Source organism: Heterocephalus glaber, unplaced genomic scaffold, assembly GCF_053883595.1.
Source record: "Heterocephalus glaber isolate CG9 unplaced genomic scaffold, H.glaber_assembly_v1.0 deba00001564, whole genome shotgun sequence".
In the NCBI taxonomy this organism is placed as follows: Eukaryota; Metazoa; Chordata; class Mammalia; order Rodentia; family Bathyergidae; genus Heterocephalus; species Heterocephalus glaber.
In genome coordinates this window covers 15,656,958-15,680,975 of record NW_028258351.1, presented here as the reverse complement: position 1 = coordinate 15,680,975, position 24,018 = coordinate 15,656,958, and the positions used below count along the sequence as shown (strand labels likewise).

At 51.3% G+C, this 24,018-nt stretch overlaps 1 protein-coding gene across 3 annotated transcripts; it reads left to right on the top strand.

Moving 5' to 3' along the window:
* Positions 1–3,660: 3,660 nt before the first annotated feature.
* On the top strand, positions 3,661–22,058 carry P2rx1 (purinergic receptor P2X 1). Of its 3 annotated transcripts, XM_087191660.1 has the most exons (14): positions 3,661–3,738; positions 3,899–3,962; positions 4,887–5,070; positions 13,617–13,764; positions 13,986–14,057; positions 14,490–14,559; positions 14,853–14,949; positions 15,262–15,342; positions 15,558–15,699; positions 19,165–19,292; positions 19,670–19,760; positions 20,168–20,233; positions 20,607–20,708; positions 20,828–22,058. In XM_087191660.1, the coding sequence occupies exons 3-14, from the start codon at positions 4,934–4,936 to the stop codon at positions 20,891–20,893; spliced, it is 1,200 nt and encodes a 399-aa protein (XP_087047786.1). In that variant the 5' UTR covers positions 3,661–3,738; positions 3,899–3,962; positions 4,887–4,933; the 3' UTR covers positions 20,894–22,058. The 3 variants fall into 3 exon arrangements, with proteins under 3 accessions (XP_087047786.1, XP_087047787.1, XP_004857279.2); XM_087191661.1 differs by lacking the exons at positions 3,661–3,738; positions 3,899–3,962 and having other exon boundaries at positions 4,644–5,070; positions 20,607–20,680; XM_004857222.3 differs by lacking the exons at positions 3,661–3,738; positions 3,899–3,962 and having other exon boundaries at positions 4,645–5,070.
* Positions 22,059–24,018: the final 1,960 nt, after the last annotated feature.

Sequence of the window (24,018 nt, the reverse complement as noted above, 5' to 3'; positions counted from 1 at the left end):
TCTTTCTATGTTCGAAGTTATAGACAAGCTAAAGTTAATGATGCCCGCTGTATACTCTCGCTGCAGGCCTGTCTTCCCTATTGGATCAATGTTAGCTAAGCTACTATACCTGTAATCCTGTAGGTGGACTGTAGCTTGACCCATAGTTACCCATGTTGTGATTGTGTGTATAAATTACCCCTGGACAGACAGCCTCGGCAGCAACCCACTTTCAGAACTCCTCTTGTCCCTCAGGGGCTTTCTCTCAAGAAACTTTTCCTATTCTTAACCTCTCTGTCCTTGGGTCCATTCTTCGGTTATTGAGAGACACGAACTCAACTAACAGATTGGGAGTCACTTCCCTGTGACATTGCTATATAGTCAGGCTGGCCTTGTGCTCCCTATGTAGCACATGTTGGCCTTAAGCCTGCATTCCTCCTGCCTCAGTCTCTCAAGTACTGGGATTGTACACCTAGCCTCTAGTTTGTACGCGTGTGTGTGATTGATACTGAGGATCAGACTCAGAGGTTCTCTACCACTGAGCTCTATCCCCAGCCCTTTTTAAGACAGGGTCTTGCTTAATTGCTCAGGTTGGCCCAATATGGGGCGCCAATTACTGAGGACCCCTGAAACATTACTGGAAACCTCTGCAGTAGGCTCCAGTCTCCTGCCCAGTGTATGACACAGGCCTGGGGCAAAAAACTAAAAGACAGAACTAAGAGAGAGAGAAAGTGGGGTGCCAGGACAACCAATGCTGGTGCAACCAACAAAGGTGCTGGTCAGTCCAAGCCACTAGTTTTTATTGGTAATCACCTGGGAGTAAAGGCGAGCTACATGCAAGGCCAGAACTATGTGCAAGGATGCCCAGTCACGTGGCTTCTATGGAAATTAATGTAAGCAAGGTTCGTGGGGGGCAAGACAAAGCATTCTCGAATTAGGAACAGAGTAGACAAAATACATGGTTGTAATTAGAACATTGTCCTAATAAGAAGGTTTTAGTTGTGGGAACGGAATTTGGGTGCAAATTGTGGGGTTAACTCTTCACAGCCTGCTTGGGCATAATCACTATTACAGTCTTCTGTAGGCCTCTAGCTTGCTATCCTTTGTCTCAGCCTCTAGAGTAGCTGGGATTCCAGGAATGAAAATGGGGACAATAAAAATCATATGTGCGGGCCTGGGATTTAGCTCAGCGGTTTCGCTGCCTGCTGCGCAAGCAGAAGGACCCGAGTTCGATCCCCAGTACCGAAAAACAAAACAAAACAAAACAAAAAAATCATATGTGAATTACACTGCCACTCAGTTTGATTTAAAAGAAAAAAAATGGCTGAGTGTAATGGTACCCGACTGTAATCTCAGCACTCGGGAGGCTGAGGCAGGAGGATAACAGTGAGTTTGAGGCCAGCCTGGGCTACATAGTGAGTTCAAAGCCAGCCTAAATTGCATAGAGAGACCCAGACTTAAAAGAAAAAAAACAAATAAAGAAGGCTGAGGAGGTAGGTGGGTGTGTGGTTACCATGTGGGGAGGATGGTGTATATACCTCAGGAACTGCTAAGGAGATGGAACGTCCTGAGTGAGTGCTCCATGCTGGAGTAGCAAGGGCTCGGGCCAGCTCTAAGAGGCCCCTTATTTCAGGGGCAGGAAGAATGTGGGGCCTGAGGGAAAACAGCCAAAAGGAGAGAGGAGGACAGCAGGAGTCAGCCCTCGGATATTAGGGCATCCTGGCCATGGAGGGGAAGGGAAAGATGTCTGAGAAGCTGGGCAGCAAGGTTCAGACAATGGGAGACGCCTGCCCTGCGGCCATGGTTGTACCCTCTGCCCCTTCTCACAGAGCTCGCTTTACATCCGTCAGGCTGGCCCAGGGCCTCGTTCAGGTGGCGTCTGAGGGGCTTGGCACTGAGTGAGTCCCTGGGACACCAAGGCAGGCCCAGTGGAGTGGGGGCTGAGATGTGGTCCCTGAACTTTGGAACCCTGAGTGGTTAAGGAGACCGGCTGGAGCCTGTGTCCATACCCTGGAGGGCTTGGCCTGACAGTGGCCCCAGGATGGGCACCGGCCCCCTCCACACACCACAAAGCCACTAAATTTAGCCAGGCAGGGGAGGCCATCCTGGGGCTGAGCACTTGGCAGCAGGGCCTTGTATCCCTACAAGGCCTGGCCCAGAACCCGAGCTGGCCACCCAGCCTTTGGGCTTATAAGGCAGGTCTGGTGGATCTCAAGTGCTGGAGTCTTTGAGTGGGCCCTGGGCCAAGCCCTCAGACTTTGAGGAGTTTCCTTTCCAGCCATCAGGAGATATGAGAACTACTTTTTCTGTGATCTTGGACCAGGTGCTCAACTTCCAGAGCCTTAGTTTCTGCATCTGTATAATGGGGATTCCAGTACCTACCTCACAGTACCTACGTTTTAGGATCTACCTTACAAAGAAAATCCTGCCAAATTCCAGCACGTGAAACTTGGACTTCTGCCCTCTACACCTGTGCCCCAGCGAGGCCTAGAACACAGTGTCCCTGAGGATGCTGGAGCTGGGGACCAGGATGAGAAAGATGCATTTCAGAACCAGTGAGACACTGACCACAGGCTGGCTTACTCTAGCCGGATTATTAGCAAGAAAAGAAAAGTGTCTTTGGTCACTCTTGGGTCTGCTGATGTCTCCAAATGAGAAGCTTCTCTGTGTCAGTGCCTGGGCTGCTCCAGAGGCAATGTGTGTCCTCTAGTCTAGTCTGTTCATCATCTGTCTGTCTTTCTTGGGATGGAGGAAGGAGAAGGAAGAGGGAAGAAGAGGAGGAAAAGATAAAGAGGAGGAAAAGGAGGAGACGCAAGGAGCGTGAGCAGTACAGACCAGAAGGACATTGACCACCTGGCTTCCTTCCTGCTCTCCTTCCCTCCCTCCCTCCTCCGTCCCTCCCGTCTTCCTTCCTTTCTCTCCTTCCTCATTCAGTGCCAGCATATGGTGTGGGTGTCAGGGAGAAGCAGGCGTGCAGAGCTGTGCAGCGATGGTTCAGGCAGTCTCGCACGCACTGGCTCTCAGCAGCAGCAGCTAGCGTCCCGAGCCTCTTATTTCCCATGGGGCCCGCTGGGAGAGGGACAGGCCCTTTTGTTAGGGTCAAGATCAGGCCAAGGGAACGTGCTGCTTGCCATCTCTGGACTTTTCCTTAGAAAAATGCAGGATGGGCAGGGCGAGCTGGAGCATGCCTATAACCGAACACTTGGGATACTGAGCCTGGAAGATTGAAAGTTCAAGACCAGCCTGGGCAACTTAATGAGACTGTTATGTAAAAAAAGGAAAAAAAAAAATCAAAAAAGCTGTAGCACTTGGTTCTCTCTCAGCGCTCCTGCAAGGCAGAGTCAGACAGTTGAGCTGGAGAGATCCCTGCTGCTCTGGCCAACAAGTCTATGGGACGCAGCTGATTCAGTCTAAGGGGAGGGGTGGACCCGAGCTTGGGGTTGGAAGTGGCTGGGCACCTGCTCTCTTCAGGTGGCTCCTGTGCTGTCCAGAAAGCAGCTCTGCTCACAGACAGCTGGGTGTGGCTGGGATTCCCAGCCCTGGCCTTGGCTCCCTGCCCAGAGCGATTTCCCAGCTAATGGCCTGCCAGGAAGAAGATTCCTTATCAGCCCACAGGGTGGGGCAGCTTGGACTGGGGTGTGGGGAGGTGGGGGCTGGCAGGGAGGCCCTGTTTCAAGTTTGAGCCTTCAATGGCACCCAAAGGAGGCTTGGGTTCTTCATTTCTCCCCTCTGAACTTCATCTGCAAAATGAGGACTGAGGTGCGGAGGCCCCCAGCTCTAGGGCTTGGGGCCCTGGGTTCAGGGTCTAGTTTATTGTTGAGGTGGGCAGAGGCTGCAGAGGGAGGCAGGGGCTGGAGAGGGGCTGGGTGCCAAACTCAGCAGTGGCCTCAAGTCTTCTGTCCTTGGTCTTGTCCCCCAGGACCTCAACCTGTGAGGCAAGTCCCATTAAGTTCCCCCCTCCATGAGGACGCAGGCTCAGAGAGGTAAGGCAATGCCCGCTCCAAGCCCCAGACAAGTGGGAGAGCTGGGGATGGCTAATGTCAGGCTCTTTTGGCTGAGTCTTAGGCACTACTCCATGGCACTGTGTGACCCTGTGGCCCCTGGCCTTATCTGGAAATCTGCCTTCCTTTCCCACTCTGGGAGTAGAGGTGGGGTGGGGTCAGGAGGTGTGGCCAGACCGGGACAGATGGAAGGAGAGGATGGGGATGGAGATGTCAGCCTAACACTGCAATGGATGGCGGAGGCCAGGCCTGACTCTGAGGCGTGGTGGTCAAGGGCAGGGAGCTCTATAAGGATGGGGTGGGCAAGCTCAGGAAGCGGCAGACCACAGGACCCTGTCTTCCCTATTCTCTGCAGCCCCCAGGGGCTGAGCTGCTCATCCCGGAAGCAGAGAGGCTGGTGTGTGGAGATGGGGAGGGTGCCTGGTTTTGGGGGAGCTCTAGCCTGAGGCCACCCCAGCTCCCCCCAGGCTCTGGCCAGATCCCCCAGCTCTGTCCTGTCAGGTTCATGGGGAATGGGGACTGACTGATAGCTTTATCTCTGCCCTTGTGACTGGTGGTTGGTGGTTTCCGGCCAACAGCCCCATTTCCGGAGGCCCAGCAGGGCCCAGGCGGAGCCAGGAGGGACAGTGGGGCTGGGCTTGAGTGGGCCCATCGGCCCCGCCTCTGTCTATCTTTGGGATTTATTTGTCACGGGCACAGCTGGCCCACAGTTTATTGCCTGCCAAGGGCCCAGAGCTGCTCAGACCACCCCAAGATTCTCCTTCCCAACCCAAGCAACTCCAGTTGACCTCTGCCTCCTGAACTCTGGCCCCGTTTGCTCTGTCTGGCTTTCCTTAAGGGGCTGAGAAGCCCCCAGAATCTTCACTGCTGTAGATGTGGGTATTGATGCCCTGCTCCCCCTGACAGCAAAGGCCGTGAAGGAGGCTCTGTTCTGACCCCAAATCTGGCCCACCATGGCACGGCGACTGCAGGATGAGCTGGCTGCCTTCTTCTTCGAGTATGACACCCCTCGCATGGTGCTCGTTCGAAACAAGAAGGTGGGCATCATCTTCCGGCTAATCCAGCTCGTGGTTCTGGTCTATGTCATCGGGTGAGTCTGGGCCCCCTCCCCGTCTCCTTGTGCCCCCCATCACCACCACCAGGGCCTGTCCTCCAAGCTCTGGGTGCCTGAAGATACCTCACAATCCCTCTTTCTTTCTATCCATTGGGAGGCCTTCCTGACCAGTCACTGTGCTGAAGGAATGTAGAACCTTGCTGACTGTTATGATGGGTATACTGAGGCAGGGTGGAACCCCTAAGGGGTCCAGGGCATGTGGTGAACAAGAGGCAATATCACTGTTGGGTTCTGAGGACCTGACTCAGGGTCAATGGTTGCTTCAAGCGGTGAATGGTTTTGCCACCAGGGTCCCTTTGACCTCTGACCTCCAACCAAATCAGCCACTACTGAGATGGAGGTCACCACTCACTTTACAGGCCAGAGATGGATGGTTTCTGCTACCCCCTTCCCTATGGCAAGGATCTCCTGGGAGCAGAGAAACCCTCAGCTTTGGTTTCTGAACACCTGGCACTTGAATGGTGGTGTAGAGAAGGAAGTCAGCTCTGCTGCCGGGGAAGACAGCTCCTTTCTGGGCATCTTTGCTTTTTGTTTTGGTTTTGGTTTGGGGTTTGGAGGTTTGTTTTGAGACAGGGTCCTGGTATGTAGTTCAGTCTGGTCTTGAACTCACTATATAGCCCAGGCTGGCCTTGAACTCATGGTGATCCACCTGCCTCAGCCTTCTGGATGCTGGGATTACAGGTATGCACCACCATGCCTGGTTTTTTGGGACCTGTCCCACTATGCCAGGAGTGCAGATTCAGAGCATCTGGCTGGACCTGGATCATGCAAAGGCCATTTTTGTGAAATCAGTCTGCCTGTCCAGAAGCCAAAGCAGGCCTGCAAGGGCTTGCTCACGTGTGAGTGCTTGGGTGGGCACAAGTGTACATGTCATGTGGGTGCATGGGTGTCCTGCCCAGAGCTCTGTATCCATGCACACATCCTGGGGTCTGGGCATGTGCCCAGTGGGTGTGGCTATGGCCGTGTCCCTGGGGATGGCTCCCCACTCATGTGTGCCCTTGTGTATGCATAAGGCTATGTTGCTGTCTGTCTTGTGGGTGAAGCACTCCCTGTGGGCTTGGTGTGGGTCCCCTGAGTGGTACATCAAGTCTATTCACAGTGGCTCTGCTGAGGGCCCCTAGAGACTCCAGGAAGAAGATTCAATCCCACCAGGGGCCTGGGGACACCTGGTAGCCCTGGCCTGGTTTTGCTCTTTGATTCTGAAGATCTTGCCCCTCTGGCCTCCAAGTCCCCATTTTTGATGTGTTCTAAACTAGGACTGCTGGATGGAGCCCAAACTGGGCTGACCAGGGGCCTAAACAGTGGCCATAGCATCCTGGTCCCCCAGGACTTTGCCATCCAGAACAGCCCTTCCTCTGCCCAGCCCATCTCCCTAAGTCTCAGAGTTGGTCAGGTGTAGCCCAGGCAGGGCCCTTTCTCCTGCCTTTTGGCCTCTGCTTCCCTTCTGTTCACAAACGAGTGTGACGTCTGTGATTGTAGTTGAGGGAAACTGAGGGCCAGAGAAGACCAGTGGGGTTTCTGGTCACGTGGAAATTAGCAGCAAAGCCAGGCTTAGAACCAAGGCCTCCTGGCCCCGGATTCCTGTTCTACCTGCTCCTTTTCACCATCACAAGGGCTCTGGAGAACTTTCTGCTAGGCACAGGATGGACCTAAGTGTCCATCATTAGCTTCACTCCTGACCCTCCAGGAAAGAGAGGTCATCCCCTCGGCCCCAGCCCGCTCCTCAACTGAAGAGGCTGGGAGAACTCTGAACCCCAAGACTACTCTGTCTTCAGGGCAGTGACTGTCAGAGTGGAAGACAGTCCACTCACTCTACCCCCTGCAGCAGGGTGTGCCCCAAGCTGCCTTCCCGCCCTGAATACACATCTCCCTCCTTCCCTTGTTCCTCACAAGCCAGTCTGCTGATTTTCCAGATGGATGTGGCCCTTCTCAGAATCAGTGTGGCTCTTAGCAAGATCTCACAGTTGGTAAGAAGCTAGTCAGGATCGAACTAGCTGCATGGCTCCAAAGTTGGCTTTGTTATCCTGGGAAGGAAGCATCTTCAGAGAGGGCCACTGATCTGCCCAAGTCACATCGTGGATCCCAAAGGTAGGATCTTTTGCCTCCAACTCTCACTCCACCCCAAACCACCTCCAAGCACAGGCCCCACTGGCTGTGGCTCTTGCTGTCTCTGTCGCCCTCTTCTGGCCACTTTCAAGAGCTGCACTGATCCCCACAGCTAGGGGCCCCCAACTGGGCTGTAGTCCTTACCTAGCCTGGATTTTGTCTTAGCAGCTCAGGCCTGAGTTTCCCAACTGTTCCTTCCACAAGGCAGGGGTTAGAGGGGACAATTTGCTCTTTACTGTAGAGGGATGCGTTTTGCTTTAAGGACTCTCCTCTTTCTTAGATATCTGTCTGCTCTCTGGTCCTGTAGGCATTGCAGGGACTGTGGAAGTCGGGGGGGCACTGGAGAAGAGCCGGGGACAATAAAGCCTGAGCAGGGGATAGGCAGACACAGAGACACAGCTGAACAGAGGAGCAAACATGGAGCAAGACTTGGATGAAAGAGGCCCTGAGACTTAGGGATAGGAAAAGAGAGAGAGTGTTTCTGATCCAGAGGCTGAGATGCCAAAAACTGGAACAAGGAGGGAAATTGAGGCGGTGATCTCTATTTGTCATGCTCTTCCAGGAAGTCCAAGGCAAGTGTAGGCACCAAGTGGTCCTGAGGCTGTAGAAGGCTGAGCCTCTTTTAGCTCAAAATGAGGTGGTTTCAGCTGTTTCCTGGGAGGTGAAGAGCTTTCTGTCACTGGACGTGGGCAGGCAGTGGGCTGTATCTGTGACCTAGCAGGCCCATACTAGGAACATGATGGGACGTGTTCCTGCCTGGGGAGCTCTGGGTAGGGGAGGAGAAGGGTGATCTGGCTGAAGCACACAGGAGGGTCTCCGAGGGCATGTGTGACTGCCAGCAGGGATGGGCCTAGGGAGGCTTCCTGGAGGAAGTGACACAGTGGTGAAACCAGCCATGGGTCAAGGTCTGGGGGCCACAAGCTGGGCAGGTCCACTTTCAGGTTTTTCTCTGGCCTATCTGGACTTCTTCTCCGCCCCCAGTCCTCATTTGTCCCCTGTGCCCCCACAAAGAGGCACCTGTTCTGAGATCTTCTAGTCACCTGTCCTGAAACCACCAGGAAGATCCCAGAGTGAACCAGTCAGTGATGAGCACACATACACATTATTGCTGGGAGAAACCATCTAGGTTTCTGCAGCATCTTCTACATGCTGTGCCAGGGGATGGGGGTGGGACACAGGGTGGGAACAGGGAGGGGAGGAGCTGAAGAGGAAAACTCCTTTAATTCCACAACAGAAGCCCAATCAAACTGGATTTAAAAGGAAGGGTGGGGGTACTGACTGGTTTATATAACTGAAAAGTACGGTGGGCCTCAAGCCTATCTAGATCCTCCATGACTAGGGCTCACATAGTATTATGGTTTAATTGGAACTCTCCCCAAAGACTCATGTATTAAGAAGTGACTGGATCATGAGGTCACTAACCACATTAATGGATTAACCCATTGATGAGTTCATAGCTGAATGGGCTATAGGAAGTAGGATCCACTTGGAGGAAATAGAGCTCTAGAGCATGCTTTTGAGAGTATATCCTGTCCCCAGTCCTTTCCTCTCCTCTGGATCTTTACCTCTCCTTCTCCTTCCTGGTGGGCATAAGGTGAGCAGCTTTCTTCTGCCATGCCCTTCTGCTATGATGTTTCTGCCTTGGAGCCAGATGACCATGGACTTAAGCCTCTGAAACCGTGAGCCAACATTTAATCATTCCTCCTCAAAGTTGTGTGTGTTGGGTGCTTTGTCCCAACATTGGACAAGTGATTAACACAATCAGGAAGGGAAAGGTCTATAGGGAGATGAGCAGTCCAGGATGGTCCAATGCAGCTATCCAGCATCCATCTCCTTTTTATGACTCTGCTTCCCTCTGGGCAGACATCTATCCTCAGGCAGCCTGTCTGTTTTCATAGTGGCAAAGAGGTCACTTAGCTACTCTCCTCACCCCTATGGCACAAGAGCATCTCCTTCCTTCAGAATTCCACCAAAAGCCCACGTCCGACCCTTACTGGCTGAGTTTGGGTCATGTGCCAGAGCCAACCACTGCAGCCAAATGAATGGAATGCCTCGGTTGGAGGAGACTGTGTGCCCAACTGGTCCAGGCGCTCCTGTGGGGAAGCAGAATGGATAGGAGGAGCAAGTTTTGTGGGGAGCTGTGGTCAGGCTGGACCATTTGCATTGGTGTTTGTCCAGCGGTTAGCACTTTGCGTTGTGATTAATTTCATACACCATAATATTCACCTTTTTATTTTATTTTCCTTTACTACTATTATTTCTTGTGATGCTGATGATGGAGTACAAGATTTTATGCATACTGCTGAGCTACCCAGCCTTCACTTTTTTAAAAATGTGGTTTTTAGTATTCAAGAAATTGTGCAACCATCACTACTATCTCATTTCTGAACATTTTCACCACTCCATAAAAAAAACTCTGTACTTGGGCCGGGGATTTAGCTCAGTGGTTCTGGCGCCTGCCTCACAAGTGCAAGGTCCTGAGTTCAATCCCCAGTACCAAAAAAAACAAAACAAAACTCTGTATTCCTTCTTTTCCCCTTCTCACAGCCCATTTTGCCTATTTTGGGGCATTTCATACAAGTAGAATACTGCAAAATACATCTTTTTGTGGGTGGCTTCTTTCACTTTCCGTAATGCTGTCAAGGTTTGTCCAGGTTGGTTGTACCTTGCGTCAGTACTTCCTTCCTTTTTATGGCTACACCATACTTTGCTTATCTATTCCTCTGGGGGTGGACATTTGGGCTTTTCCACTTCTTGGCTGTTATGAACAATGCTGCCCTAAATATGTGTGAATAGATGTTTGTATAGACATATGTTTTTATTTCTCTTGAGTATATACCTAGTAGCAGGAATATGGGGTCAAGTGGAATTCCATGGTAAACTTTTTGAGGAAACGTGGGGCTGTTTCCCAAAGGGTCAGGTGTGTGTAAGGTACCTATGAAATGTCTGGAGAAGAGGAGGGGAGATGTGAGTCACCAAGCAGCTGGAGATGTAGACATTTACATAGACTCTCCAAGCCAGGATTTGTGTTTGTTTTGTTCACTTCTGTATTTTTACCATGTAGAAGAGTTCTTGGCGCACAATAGGGACTTGATACATAAATGTTTGTTGAATGACTAGACGAATATGTGGAACTGAATCTCAGGAGAAGAGTGCAAATCTGGAGATAGAAATCTGGGGGATTCAGGCCAGGGATTTAGCTCAGTGGTTCCGCGACCTGCCTTGCAACCACGAGGACTTGAGTTCGATCCCTGGTACCAAAAAAAAAAAAGAAGAAAAAGAAATCTGGGGCATTCAGCATGTCCCTGACAGCTTATACAAGGCTCTGCTTGGGCACAGAATGGAAGCCAGGGGTGTAGGGGTGGATGGACATGAGTGGGGAATCAGTGAGGGAGCACCAGAAACCATGGAAATAAGGTTTTTAGTTTGCATGTGCCTACTGTATCAGAAAATGTGCTAAGATTTCCTTAAAGAGAACTTATAAAAGCTGGGTGCAGTGGTGCACACTTGTAATCCCAGATACTCAGGAGGCTGAGGCAGGAGGGTCACAAGGTCAAGGTCAGCCTGGGCAATTTATCAAGATACTGTTTCAGAATAAGAAGGGATGAGGGTGTGACTCAGTGAGTGATAGAGCTCTTGCCTAGCATGTCTGAGGCCCTACTAAGTTTGATGCTCAGCACGACCACCAGAGAGAGAGAGAGAGATAGAGAGAGAGGAAGAACTCATAGAAACTTTCCTCAATTACCTAGATATTTTTGTGTGGGGCCCAACACTGAGCCAAGTACATGGACTTGCTAGGTATTTGTAGAATAATTAACACCTTTGAAGTAGGTGCCATGACTTCTGTTTTACTGAGAAAATCAGGGTTCAGAGAAGGTTAGTCTGCAGGCTGAAGCCACGCAGCTGCAGGGACAGCTGGACCTGGACCAGGGTCATTCGGACATGCGCCCTCTTCCACAAGTGGCTGTTGGAGAACAGAGCCCAGGAGAAGTGGAAAGACTGGGAAAGAGTATTTCTGGAAGGGTAGGGCCTTTGGAAGATGCCACTGCCTTTGACCTCAGACTCCCTGGGTGGCCTCCCCATGATGGTAACCACAAGGCCAGGCCAAGGCATGGCTCTGGATGGGCAAGCCTGGCACCACGGTCGTTCTATTATTACCAGAACTCAGGTAATTTTCCCTTTGACCCCAGCAGCCCAGGGGCAAACACAGCCTGGAAATACTGCTCTGGTCCCAGCGTGCAACCTTGGGGCTGGGGACTCCTGGCTCCTGGGAGATCTATTGGCACCACTGCTGCTTGGTAGAGGCAGGCAGAGTCCTGGGAGGGGTCTGCTCCCTGGTTGACCTCTGACTTTTGGGAGGGGCACCCTATCAAGCCTCAGTTTCCCTGTCTATGATATGAGGAGTTGGTGTTGGGAGTAAAGGGAAACAGCTGGGATGTGGGGATGGCAGTGCCATGCAGAGGGCAGTGGCTTCTCTTGCAGGGGGCACAGAATATGGAGTAGCTCTCCTCCCTCCTTTAAGCTTGGGTGTGGAGCAAGAGGCCTTCCTGGGGGGAAGGAACCTAAAGAGATTGGGGGTAGGAAATGTCCTTCTCCCTCGTAGGCTGAGGACACTGAGAACAGGGTCCTTTGTCATCTCTACTCATTGTCTACCCAACTGAGACCTGCAGGGGGCAGCAGTGACCATGCTTAGGCTGGTGTGCGTGGTGGGCCTGGTTCCAAGACCAGCTGAGGGAAAGTTGGAGAACCGGGTAGACTATGGGGGGAGAAAAGAAGCATTGGTGGTCTGCCCTCCTGGGGAGGGGGACAGCCTCAGAGAGATGGCAGGGACTGGGATTAAGCCACCTGGAGAATTCTATCACCAGGCCTGGGGAGGAAGGGGGAGTAAATAAATAGCTTTGAATTCTGCTTGGCCAAGTGAGCTTGGGGTAGAGTAAGCGATGGGAGAGGGTATGGTGCACCTACTTAAAGGTGGACTCAGATTTTCCCTGGACGCCTGCAGCTACACACTCCCATGGGCAACACACACACACACACACACACACACACACACACTCATCCTGAATCACTGTGAAGGGTCTTTTCTGAAGGAAAGAGATCCACTCCTAGAGAGAAGTGGTATCCAGGACTCTTTCCATTATGAACAACCCAAAATGGTTTACATAAAGGAAGGGAATGTATTGGCCATGTAACTGAAAAACTCAGAGGTAGATTTTTCAAGTGTGCTTCAGACCTGGCTGGATCCAGGTGTTCAGACAAGACTCTTACAGTAGGAGTCCGCCCCTCTCATCTTGCTTAGCCTTCATCAAGGCTGGCTTCATTCTCTGGCTCCCCGTCTCTTTGATGAGGACTAACTGCAGTTTGGACCTTGCAGCCACCCTTCCTAGCCACTCAGTAGATGGAATGTTTCTTTTCCAGCAATTCCCAGAAAAATCTAGCCTTCATTGCAATACTCCCCTGGTCAAGTCCCATCCTTGGACCCATCACTGCTGCCAGGGGATAGAACGTTGATGGGCAACCCTTGGTCATGTGCCCACCCCTGGGAAGGAGGGAAATCAGCTTTGCCGAATCCCCTAGACTAAAAGTTGGGGAGGGCTGGGGATTTAGCTCAGTGGCGCTGCACCTGCTTCACAAGCGCAGGGTCCTGAGTTTGATCCCCCTCGTACCAAAAAAAAGTTGGGGATCCAAAGGGACAAGAGTTCTTAGTGCTGGGAATGGGAGGCTGGAACTTTCCTCCAAAGATGGGGGCCTCCAGCCTGAGCTGGACAAGATGCTACAAGCCCTTCAGAGGGTCACTTCCTCTCTTTTCCCACCCTGTTCCTCCCCAGCATGGCTGAGATAGTAGTTCTGGGTCTCTACAGCCCGGACTTGCAGGCCAGTCTCCACCCTAACGCTTTTCACACCTTGGTTGACTTAAACAACAAGCACTGTCATTATTCGCAGTTTATAGATGAGGCAAGTGAGGACAGAGGGATGGAATGGCTTATCCCAAATCACACAGCAGCTCAGGTGCTTCCCCCCGGGGAGGAGCTCAGATGACAAGGAACACTTTGGGAAGGAGAATTGGGGTCCTGGAGGCTGTCAGCCTAGAAGCTCGCCTGCAGCCCGGCAAACCCTGCCCTTGGAAGAGGTGCTCAGCAGGTCTTCGCTCTGGAGATTCATATTCACATTGTGAAAAGATGGTAGAACTTCAGGCAGAGGTCAGCAGGGGAGGCAGGGAGGCTGCCCAGCTTCCAGTGCAAGATTTAGGAGATTTGGGAGCAGAGAGTGGCTCAGAGACACAGCTAGGGAGGGCAAGGGGAAAGCCGTGGTACCTCCAGTGGCACCGGAAAGGGCAGAGGTCCACATAGCCACCTGTCATCCTGGCCCAGCTCTGGCCCAGAACCATAATGCCTCTGTGTCCCCCACTTCTGCAGGTGGGTGTTCCTCTATGAGAAGGGCTACCAGACCTCGAGTGGCCTCATCAGCAGTGTGTCAGTGAAGCTCAAGGGCCTGGCCGTGACCCAGCTCCAGGGCTTTGGCCCCCAGGTCTGGGATGTGGCCGACTACGTCTTCCCAGCGCAGGTCAGCTGACTTGGGTGTACTTCCACCCACTTCCCTGGGGGCCTGTCCAGCTTCTTGTTCTCTCTGCACCTCAGTTTCCCTGTGAGTTTGGGACTAACACATCACTGTGGCATGATGGGGTGTGGAGGCCACTGAGTGTCAGACGGGCTTCAGGGGCCCCTGAGAGGTCTCAGGGCTGTTTTTCCAATGCTTCCGTATTCTCCCCTTCCCCTCGCTTCCAGGGGGACAGCTCCTTTGTGGTCATGACCAATTTCATCATGACCCCCCAGCAGGCTCAAGACCACTGTGCAGAGGTGAGTATCTGCCCTACCCTAGACCCACAAGGGAGAATAACCTGGGAGAGGTGTCACCTTGGGCCCTGGAAGTGATGCCAAGCAGGGCTCCCTGCAGGTTTTCCCATGGTGGAATGCCAAGCATAGATTCGCACGGAGTGACTGTCCACCGGTGACAGTGCCAGCCTTCCTCCCAGCTGTGTTCTGAGCTGAATGCTCAGTCTTAGGGCCTCCCCTCTCCCACACCCTCCTCACCTTTGCCTAGCAGCAAGGGTGATGGACAACTGGGTGTGAACCCAGAGGGCTGGAGACTAGGGGAAGGAGGTTGTGAGCAGGGGTCACCCAGAGCCTGAGATTCCACCCCACGCCTTCCCTAGGGCCCTGGGGGCAGGAGGGGCTCTTTTTAGGATGGCACCCAAGGGACCTGGGGCCAGCGCGTCTCCCCTCCCTCAGCACCCTGAGGGAGGTATGTGCAAGGACAACACCAGCTGTATCCCAGGGAAGGCAGAAAGGAAGGCCCAAGGTAAGGCCAACTTCCTGCTCCTCTCGGCTCCAGGCCCTGCTCCCCTCAAGCCCTTCTGTGCATGTACCTGCCTGCTCCACATCTGTCCCACCAGCCTCCACTGGGCAGTCTGTCCAGCTCTCTCCCTCCTGCCACCCTAGCTTGGATGCCCTGTCCCAGGCCCTCCCATATTCCTAACCGCAGGCTCCTTCTCCTCAGTGCTCCTTCACTAGGGGTCCCTGGGGAAGGGCCTAGAGGCCTCCTGTGCACCCCCAGCCTGAGGTGAGTGTCCAGGGCTTCCTCCCTTGCTCCAGGCATTCGCACGGGCAAGTGTGTGGCCTTCAATGACACTGTGAAGACCTGTGAGATCTTTGGCTGGTGCCCTGTGGAGGTAGATGACAACATCCCGAGGTAACTAATGCCCTGTCCTTCCAGCGAGTTGGGGGCAGGGTCCCCAGCCTAGACACAAGGGTGGCTGGGTCTGGAAAGAATCCATTCTGCTTGCTCTGACTCCACCCTAACCCCATCTGGGTGGCCCAGGCCACCCAGTAGCCCTTAGTAGGAAGGGCTCTTGGTCAAAGGGCTTCTGAGTCCACCATTGTGGTGCCACACCCCAAAATGTAAGGGTGCAGGAGGGCCCTGTGCCCTTCCTCTCGTGCCAAGTTCTGAGGGACAAACAAGGGGACCTCTAGTGGGCCAGTGAGTGAGTGTGGTCTTCCCCAGCCCTGCCCTTCTCCAAGAGGCCGAGAACTTCACTCTCTTCATCAAGAACAGCATCAGCTTTCCACGCTTCAAGGTCAACAGGTTCGTGGGAAATGCGGGCAGAGACACAGGTGGCTCTAGAGGCTGCTCTAGCTGCTCCCAGCACTCTCTGTCTCCCTCCATTCCAGCTGCTGCTTTCATACTGGAGACAGAAGCCTGGGCTGGGCCCCTGGGGTGGGCTGCTGAAGGGGCATTCTGGAGGCCATGAGGGTCTAGATATGGGACAGGGCTGGTACCAACACCTTCTGCCCCCATAGGCGCAACCTGGTGGAGGAGGTGAATGCCTCCTACATGAAGACCTGCCTGTATGACAAGGCCTTACACCCTCTGTGCCCTGTCTTCAACCTTGGCTATGTGGTACAGCAATCAGGCCAGGACTTCCGCAGGCTGGCTGAGAAGGTACAGCATGGTGCCAGGCAATGGGGACTTCATGAAGTCCTTTCAGGCCCAGTTAGCCTCTCCAGTGCAGATCCACCATGTGTATGGGCCTGTCTCCTTGTACTGGGGGCCTCTGGAAATGGCACTAGGATGGCAGGCAGACCAAGGAAGAAAGCAGGTTTATTATGCCTAGTGGGAAGTCACCTTTTAGAGTCTTAGCCCCGTTTCTTTGTTTGTTCTCATATTTATCTGTTCTTTAGCCAGGGCAGGGAAGCAAGCAGAATTTTATGGAAGTAGAACTTAGCAAAGGGTAGAGAGGTGGAGGTAAATGTTGTTTTTACAGTTTATCTCTAAAACATAGGGAGGTAGGTAGCCGTGTTTCAGCAGTTCATCTTCCCAGCACAATGACCTTCGTGGATTTAGCAGGAAGGGCAAGCCTTAGACTGTCAGCCTTGAGATCATCAGTCTCTGCCAAGCTTTGAAACTGTCAGTCTCTGCTCTGTCTTTTGTTTTTTCCATTTCACCCTGAGGATCAGGCCTGTGTCCCCAGCAGGAGCCGGCCTGGACCTAGCACGGAGGAGGTTTCCAGAATGAATGAATGTGAGCAGACATTGTCAAATGGATGCTTGATGATGTCCTTCTACTTTTTATTTTATGCAACCCAGGGCTTCTTGCATGCTAGGCAAGCACTCTACCACTAAACTACAAGGCCAGCTCTTTTTATTTTGAATTAGGATCTTGCTAAGTTGCCAAGGCGGGGGTCAAATTTGCAATCTTTCTGCCTCAGCCTCCTGAGTAGCTGGGATTACAGGTGTATGCCACCATACTGGCCCAGACCTACTCTTTAATTCAAATTATTTGTGTGCCTTCTGTCCATAACTTGTATTAAGAGGAGTCAGTGATAAATACCCAGAGAGATCCATCCTCCTGGACTTTACAGTCTTTTTTTTTTTTTAAGTTTATTTATTGGTACATTTTAGGTATACAATATAGTTACATTAATCATTGGGATCTTTACCTTTACATGATGTATCTTGGTTCTTATTTTTTCCCCATTACCCGGCCTTCCCTTCACCCCCTCCACCCTTCCCTATTTACAAATAATTTGTTTCCATTTTTTTCCTTTTCTCATATTTTTTCTTTTCCCTTCTTTCCTTTCCCCATCCCTCCCATTTCCCCTATTCCTTTAGACCTTTTCTTTCTATTTCACTATATCAATTATACATTTTGATCCTTATTTACACTTTAGTTTTTCACACCAGAGAAACTATTTCATATTTACACATGTGTGTCCTATTTATTTCACTTAAGAGTATGGCCTCAATGTGCATCCATTTAGCTATAAATGTTTCTAGTTTCTCATTCTTTATGGCTGAGTAGTACTCCATTTTATTAAAAAACCACATCTTCTTTATCCAGTCTCCAGTTGATGGGCATTTGGGCTGTTTCCAAGTTTTAGCTATTACAAACTGTGCCGCTATAAACATGAGTGAGCGGGCCGGGGATTTAGCTCAGTGGTTCTGGCGCCTGCCTCGCAAGTGCAAGGACCCAAGTTCGATCCCCAGTACCAAAAAAACCAAAAAAACAACATGGGTGAGCATATATCGCTGTGGTATGATTCTTTTAATTCTTTGGGGAAGATCCCCAGCAGAGGAATTGCTGGATCAAATGGGACTTCCAATCCTAGTTGTTTGAGGTATCGCCATATTGATTTCCACAGTGGTTGCACCAGTCTGCACTCCCACCAGCAGTGGACCAGGGTTCCTTTCTCCCCACAACCCACCAGCAGTTGTTATTGGTTGATTTCTTTTTTTCTTTTGGTATTGGGGGATCAAACTCAGGTCGTTGTGCTTGAGCAGCAGGCAGCGAAACCACTGAGCTAAATCCATGGCCCTATTGGTTGATTTCTTGATAGCAGCCATTCTTTCTGGGGTGAGGTAGAATCTCAGTGTTGTTTTCATCTGCATCTCTAGAATCACCAGTGATACTGAACATTTTTTCATACATTTATTTGCTGCTTTTACTTCTTTGTCTGAGAAATGTCTGCTCATTTCAGATGCCCATTTTTGAAGTGGGTCTTTATATTTGGGGGATCTGACTTTTTTTGAGTTCTTTATATATTGTAGAAAGTAGACCTTTGTCTGGAGAACAGCTGGTAAAAAATTTTTTCTCACGTTGTAGGTTGTCTTTTAGCTCTGTTGGTGTTTCTCTTGCAGTGCAGAAGCTTTTTAATGAGATCCCAGTTGTTGATTCTTTGTGCTAGTTCCCATGCTACTGAGGATTTGTTCATAAAGTCTTTTCCTATACCAATGTCTTCGAGAGTTTTAACTAACTTATCTTCCAGCAAGTTTAGTGTTTCTGTTTTAATATTTAGATCTTTAATCCACTTCAATCTTAGTTTGGTGCATGATGACAGATAGGGGTCTAGTTTTAATCTTTGGCAAGTTGAAATCCAGTTTTTCCAACACCATTTATTAAATAGTCTATCTTTCCTCCAGTGAGGGTGGTTGGCTTCTTTGTCAAAGATGAGATAGCTGAGTATGTCTGAAGTTGTTTCTGTATCTTCTAATCTATTCCATTGATCCTCACATCTGTTTCTTTGCCAGTACCATACTGTTTTATCACAGTGGCTTTGTAGTATAGTTTCAAGTTGGGGATGGTGATACCCCCTGCCATATCTCTGTTGCCTAGAATTGCTTTTGCTATTCTAGGTCTCTTCTGGTTCCAGGTGAATTTTTGGATTGTTTTCTCTAGTTCTGTGAAATATACTGTTGGAATTTCAATTGGGATTGCATTGAATCTGTATAGCAGCTTTGGAAGTATGGCCATTTTCACTATATTGGTTCTTACTACCCAGGAACAAGGGTTGTCTTTCCATTTTCTTATATCCTCTTCAATCTCTTTTTTCAGAGTGTTGTAGTTCTCGATGTAGAGGTCTTTTGCTTCCTTCGTTTGATTGATTCCTAGATATTTCATTTTTTTGGATGCTATTGTGAAAAGGATCATTTTCCTAATTTCTCTCTCAGTGTGGACTTTACAGTCTTGAAGATAGATTGATAAATAATCATCCCAAATAAGCAACTAATTACAAAGTAACAAATGTTCCAAAAGCATACACAGAGTACAACATGAGAGAATAACAAAGGACATATTTTAGTTTAAAGTGGTAGTCAGGGAAGCTCTTCCAGGGGAAATGATCAAAGGACGAGAAGGAGCCAGTCTTAGGGAAAACTGGAGGAGTAGCATTTGCAAAGGCCCTGAGGTAGGGAGAACTTAGTATATTCTGGAAATGGTCAGAAATCTGGAATGTGATGGGTAGGAGTTGAAGCCAGAGAGGATGACAGGACTTCTACCCCCAAACCAACATCTCCGTCTTTTCTCAAAGTAAAAAAATGTTCTTTCTTTGACAGAGTACAGGCATTAGTTCTAAGATAGGCATTTCTTGGTCCCAAAATCCCAGCTCTTAAACATTTGTGTCCCCGGCAGGGTGGGGTGGTCGGCATCACCATTGACTGGAATTGTGACCTGGACTGGCATGTGCGACACTGCAAACCCATCTATGAATTCCATGGGCTATATGGGGAGAAAAACCTGTCTCGAGGCTTCAACTTCAGGTACCTACCAGAGACCGACTGCATCCTTCCTTGGAGTCCTGCTGGGGCTGAGTGTGTCCCCAGAGAGGAGCAGAGGACCCTGGGAATCTCCCATCTGTGAGGATGGCCCAGAAGGAAGCAAGACCTCAGGGGTCTGAGTCCTCTGCCCTCTGTCTCAGGGCCCTCAAGGTCCAACTGGTCAGGATGACAGAGGAAATGGCTGACAGCATGTGTCAGGGAAAGGGTTGAGTGTGACATTTCTCAGACTGAGGCTTCCAGGTCTCCTCTGGGCAGCGTTGGGGGTGACATGGACTTCTAAACTGTACTGTGTGCCTGATGCTCTGATACCCGAGACAGCTCCCTAACACCCTCTTCTGTTACCTCACCCCTTCCCCAAGGTTTGCCAGGCACTTCGTGGAAAACGGGACCAACCACCGTCACCTCTTTAAGGTGTTCGGGATTCGCTTTGACATCCTGGTGGATGGCAAGGTGAGTTTTCAGTGTGTGTGGCAGGGTGTGGCAACTGAGACATAGTCTCATGTCTGGGTGTCTATAGTTATGATGACAGAAGTTGGGTAGGGTGGGGTCCATTCAGCAAGTCTACTTCTAATGACAGATGGGCCATGGGCGATGTCCAGGGTGGAGCTTTGCAGCCAGTGACTATGATTTCTATCTAAAATTCCTTGGGCCCAGGGAGGGAAAATCAAGGTGAAAACCTAGGTCTACTAACCAGGAGCTGGTTCCCCATGGAGAGTCAGAGCCCTGGGCAGCAGGCAGTGGGTGAAACTCACAGTCCAGGAGAAAAGGGAGTGAAGCTCCCTTGTCCCAGGCCTGGCCTTTTCCAGCCAGACCCCTTTGGACTGTTAACCCTTCTCTCCCCTGGACCCTGCTACCAGGCTGGGAAATTTGACATCATCCCCACAATGACTACCATTGGCTCTGGGATTGGCATCTTCGGTGTGGTAAGTGCTGGGGACACCAGGTCACTGTGCTGGGGTGGGCCCTCCTCTTCCACATCTTAGTGGTAGCAAGCCTCTCATTCCAAAACTTGACTGTAATTGTCCATCATTCTTGAGCTGGAAGTTGCCTACCCTACTATCCTATACTCCAGTGTATCTGAGGAAACTGAGGCTGAGAGCTGGGGCGAGATAGAGATGGGATGGGACTTCCTTGGTCCCCTGAGAGTCTTACAGTGCCTCACCACCCCGCTTCAGAGTCTGAGATCTGGAGTCACAGGGTTCAGGCAGGGCCACACAGTAGAGTCTGCAGTGGGATGTGGAAGGTTCTATACCCTTCCAAATTGCCACGCTCCATCCATGTCCCTCCTTGCTCCAGGCCACCGTTCTGTGTGATCTGTTGCTGCTCTACATCCTGCCAAAGAGGCACTACTACAAGCAGAAGAAGTTCAAGTATGCAGAGGACATGGGGCCAGGGCCCGTAAGAGAACTCCTTGAGGCCCAGCCCTTCAAAGTGCTGAGGCTCATGTGTCTATGCTGGGTGGGGTGGGGATCATGGCTTCCCCAGGGCTCACTTGTATCCCCTCCACGCACACACAGGAGGAGTGTGATCCTGCCACCACCAGCTCCACTCTGGGCCTGCAAGAGAACATGAGGACCTCCTGATCTCAGCCCCTGACTTCTGACTGAATACAACTCAAGGCTTCAGACTGGGGCCCTAGTGGGTCCCAGCCAGGGGGGAGGAGTCTCTCCAGGGAGTCTCCTGCCCCCTCATCCAGGCAGATTCCAGTTTGCCCACAGCTCAGGGTGGGCACTAGGAGGGACTGGTGCAATTCTGGGCTCTGGCTCCAACTCTGCATCCCCCAAGACAACTCTCAGCCACTCCTGGTCCCAAAGGCCCAGGCAGGGCAAACTCTCACACCTGTACCTAGCTTTATGCTTATTACCTGGGATCTTCGGTGTCCATCCCACTGCCTCAGTTTCTCTAGATCTGTGCTCTCCAACACGACAGCCACTAGACACAGGGGGCTATTTAAATATATTAAAATGGAATAAAATAAAAAACTCCTCAGTTGAACTAGCCACATTTCAATTGCTCAGTAGACACACATGGCCAGTGGCTGCTGTGTTGGACACCACAGGGTGTTTTCATCATCACAGAAGGTTCCTTTGGGCAGGTCTGCGTGCATCTTGTTTCTGCCCAGCCTCAGATATTCAGGCCCCCTGAACCTGAAGCTGTCAGGCTAGCCACACGACCCACATGGATAGCAAATGCCAAGGCCACTTTGGGACCTTAGTTTAAGAACTGCTGTACTAGAAGCTGTGGACTTAGAGCTCTTGATAGAGTGTCTGACTTAGCCCTGGGCTAGCACCACCTGACAGGTGTGGGCATCGAGCAAGGGTTTAATACCCTTGGCTAGTGTGTAGTGTGTTCATGTGCCACAAAGTGATTCATACACACTCCCATGTGCACCCCCACCTACACGCACACTACCACCCCCACACACACAGCCCTCCAGCCATGCTGTGTTTGAACAGCTTGGGCCTGCAAACACAGCCATCTGAGCACACCTACACCCCAAGCAGAGACACATGGTCCATGCTGTGTCTCCCCCATGGGGAAATGCTTCTTCCCTAGCGTGTCAGGCCAGGACAGCCTTTCTAGTCATGAATCCTTTCTCAGCTACCTCTGGCTGGGACGCAAGCCTGAGCCAAGTCCTCGGCTCTGTGCCTGTGGTCCAGCCCCAGCTTCCAGGCCTACCTGGCTCTGTCAGAACAGAAGGGCTGGGGAAAGTGAAGGTGGAGTACAATAAACAGGATTAGGATGGGCTCCTGGCTTCCTCGATTTCTTTCTAGACCTCTCAGAAGTTCAGTGCGCCCATCTGTGAAATGCAGGGTGGAGCTAAGCAATTGCCGAGGTCCCCTTCCATCTGTGGTGGGTAGTGTCGAGCTGACTTGTGTGCTCTAGACCCAGCAGGGTCTTGCATGGGCCACTGCCCTGGCCCAGCCCCGAATGGTAGTACTTGTCCCTCTCCTCCACAAGCCCCTCCTCTGGCCCTGGAAGGTCTGACATCGGACCTGTAGAGAACCCCAGAAGTGTCCTCATGAAATGGGTGAGGGAGAGGCTGGCTGTCCTGAGAGTGAGATCCGAGGGATCCCGAAGAAGAAAGGAAGGAAGGAGGTTAGTCAGCTTTTTATCATTGTGACAAAATATCTGAGAAAAACAACTTAAAGGAGGAGGTGCTTCATTTGGTTCACAGGTTTAGAGGTTTCAGTTCATGGCTTCAAGTCAGAAACATCGGGGTGGCAGGACATGGCAAAGGAAGCTTCTCAACTTATGGCAACTGGGAAATGGGGAAGGGAGGGAGTCAGAGAGGAAGGGCTGGGGAATAGTATAGTTCTTGAGGTCAATCTCTGTGACCACTCCTCTCAACTGGGCCCTACCTCCCGATAGGCCATTCAGCTGAGGACTCATCAGTGGATTAATCCATTTATGAAGTTAGCATCCTTCTGATCCAACCACCTCTCTAGGCCCTACCTCTGAACACTGCTACACTAGGGATCAGCCCTCAGTAGATGAGTCTTTGACGGACCCTTCCTCTTCGAACCCTAACAGAGGGGTTGACTGGAGACTGTGGAAGGGTTCCCCAGGGGTCCTACAGTGGCCATGATCCCCAGATCTGGATTGATAGCCACGTAGGTTTTCCACCATGATCTTTCTAGACCAACAAAACTTCCCACAGCAATGGAAGCGCTCTCTGTCTGTGTTGCTTGGTGAGGTGGCCACTAGCCTCGGGTGGCCACAGAGCCACCACTGAAAGGCGGCCAGTGCAACTGTGGAGCCATTTTCACTTTATTTACTTTTAATTCATTTAAGTAACCATATATGGATAGTGACTATTGGATTGGACAGCACAGGCTGGTGTCTCCCTTTCCCTTGGACCCTTGGCCCTCTGCCCTCTTCCCTGGCCAAGCAGGATAGCTCAGATTTTATAAGACATGAGCTCCCTCTTCCTCCTGTACACCCACCTGCTGTGTACCTCCTGTCCCCTTCCCTCCTGAATGGCAGAAAAGGGCTTCTCCTCCCTGTCCAACCCTTCTGCCCAGGGGTCTCCTCTCTCCCAGCCCTATTTGATCCTCTCCTCTGCCTCTGGCTGTGCAACTCCCACCCCTGCATCTGCCCACTCTGTCTTCATGACCACTCTTCCAGAAAGACCAGTTCACACTTTCCTCCCAATTGGCTTCCATCCCCACAGCTTCTAGATGTCCCTGCCAAGGTCACAAGCAGTGTTCTTGTTGCCAAATCTGCGCGGGCACTTCTGCCTGTGTCCTGCTTGGCCTGTCAGCATCTGACACCTTGGCCCAAGCTCTCCTTGTTCAGATTCTTTCCACCAGCTCCAAGGCCCTGCCCTCTCCTGGTTTCCTAGCCAGCCTGCTGTGCAGGGAAAAGAGGCCTCACTGTAGCTCGGCCACTGTGCCCCATGTGGCCTTGGGCAAGTTGCTTCACTCTGCAAGTCTCAGTGAGACAGCTTCTGCCAGGGTTGGGGTAAGATATCTGTAAAGTGCACAGAGCCTGGCACACAGGGAGTAGCACCTGGACCCTCAATCTACCCACCCATTCAATGGTGGAGCCAGCCAGTGTCCCAGACATACATTCTCCCTCTGGTGATAGAACCCTTGCTTCTTGGTTGGGCAAGTGGCTGTCTAGAATGGAAGTTGCATTTCCTGTTCTGCCTCTTGCAACTGGGTCTGGTCATGTGCCTAAGTTCAAACTAATGTGATGTCCAGGG

Excerpts from the sequence above, each read along its gene's own strand:
- P2rx1 (XM_087191660.1), top strand. The coding sequence starts at position 4,934 with ATGGCACGGCGACTGCAGGATGAGCTGGCTGCCTTCTTCTTCGAGTAT. Across the intron at positions 15,343-15,557 it reads CCACGCTTCAAGGTCAACAG|GCGCAACCTGGTGGAGGAGG; the intron begins GTTCGTGGGAAA and ends CTGCCCCCATAG. Across the intron at positions 20,709-20,827 it reads AGGACATGGGGCCAGGGCCC|GAGGAGTGTGATCCTGCCAC; the intron begins GTAAGAGAACTC and ends ACGCACACACAG.